The sequence below is a fragment of the Propithecus coquereli genome, unplaced genomic scaffold (genome assembly GCF_000956105.1).
Source record: "Propithecus coquereli isolate 6110/MARCELLA unplaced genomic scaffold, Pcoq_1.0 Scaffold56, whole genome shotgun sequence".
Lineage (NCBI taxonomy): Eukaryota > Metazoa > Chordata > Mammalia > Primates > Indriidae > Propithecus > Propithecus coquereli.
The window spans coordinates 5,676,566-5,678,030 of record NW_012151507.1 but is presented as its reverse complement, the minus strand read 5'-3'; the positions used below and the strand labels follow the sequence as shown (position 1 = coordinate 5,678,030).

The 1,465-nt window shown below is 32.8% G+C and overlaps 1 protein-coding gene across 1 annotated transcript in view; it reads right to left on the bottom strand.

Annotated features, from left to right (window-relative positions):
• SUCO (SUN domain containing ossification factor) overlaps nucleotides 1–1,465 on the bottom strand; it is a 173,975-nt gene that overhangs the window by 62,084 nt on the left and 110,426 nt on the right. The window contains exons 16-17 of the mRNA XM_012657720.1: nucleotides 876–931; nucleotides 281–372 (exon numbers count right to left, since the gene is read on the bottom strand). Of these exons, the coding sequence (XP_012513174.1) occupies nucleotides 281–372; nucleotides 876–931 (148 nt within the window). The remainder of the gene's footprint in view (nucleotides 1–280; nucleotides 373–875; nucleotides 932–1,465) is intronic.

The following is a 1,465-nucleotide window of genomic DNA, read 5'->3' as shown; positions in this document are numbered from 1 at the left end:
CTCCTGCCTCAGCCTCCCAAGTAGCTGGGACTACAGGCATGCACCACCATGCCTGGCTAATTTTTTCTATATATTTTTAGTTATCCAGCTACTTTCTCTCTATTTCTTTTAGTAGAGACAGGGTCTTGCTCTTGCTCAGGCTGGTCTCAAACTCCCGACCTCGAGCTATCCTCCCAGAGTGCTAGGATTATAGGTATGAGCCACCGTGCCCGGCCACACCATTAGATTTTAAAAAGTAAAAAAATATATATATGATAGTCACCTATTTAAAGTTACTCACCATAATCCTCATCAAAGAGTTCTTGACGTTCTGAGTGATACTGGGAATCAGCAATTTCTTCATATTCTTCCACCATGCTAGTGCCAAATACCCTATCAAAAACAATCTCATTAAAGACTTCCAAACAAAACAGAGTTGTTAAGACTTACCTCTTCACAATAAATGACACACATCAACTTTGGTCATGTTTTGAGGGCCACTGGTCTTTCAATTCCAAAATAATAATAGTTTTTCCTTACATTTTACTTATCTACTGCTTCCATTAAAATGTCAAACTAATCTACTTAAGACATTTAGAAATATAATGACCAAGTTTTTATACCAGTCTAAAAATGTTTCTATACATTTTCATCATAGCAAAATAGCAAGCAAGTTAAACCAAATACACAAAATGAAGTTTATTCTTTAACAGAGGATATTCTGACATTTTTCCAAATGCATTCAAGGGAAAGAAGGGCTTCAGGGTTCATGTTTCTACAGTATGAACTTTACATAAGAGAAAATTATTTCTTCACTTTATATATATTGGGATTTTTATATATTGCCTTTTTAAAAATAAGCACTCAGTCAGTAAATGTATTTTGTTCTGCATTACCTTATAAGGCTTAATGGACAAAAGTGCTCTGATCCAAAATGCGATACCAACTCCACCTAAAGAATAAAAGCACATGAAATGGGAAGCCAGCAGAGTGCATGTAACAATATACTCAGTTTTTTTGTTATAACATTTCTAAAAATAAAGTCCTCATTTCCCCAAAAGTCAGTATTTGTAAAGTTTTTGTAATGCATTAATATGCCATGCCCTGTTATTCAATATTGCAAAAGAGAAGGTTGCTAACCTTTATGTACTTGATGAACATCTGAAGCAAGGGAAAGGAAAAGAAAAAGAAATCAGTTCCAAAGTCTAGATAACATGCCATAAGCAACTTCAAATATTTGTAAATTATACTGTATAATTAAAGTATTGAAAGCAACGTACTACGATGGATAACATTGTAGTATTCTTAATTCTTTGCAGAAATCAGAGCAATGATTTAAATTTAATCCAAATAACTATAAGTGAAATAAATTAACTTTAAGGTTACATAGTTAACTAATCTAAAATTCACTGCTATTTTACTTATCTGTTAGATATTAAAGCATTCTTTTTTTTTTTTTTTGAGACAGTCTCACTTTATTGCCCTG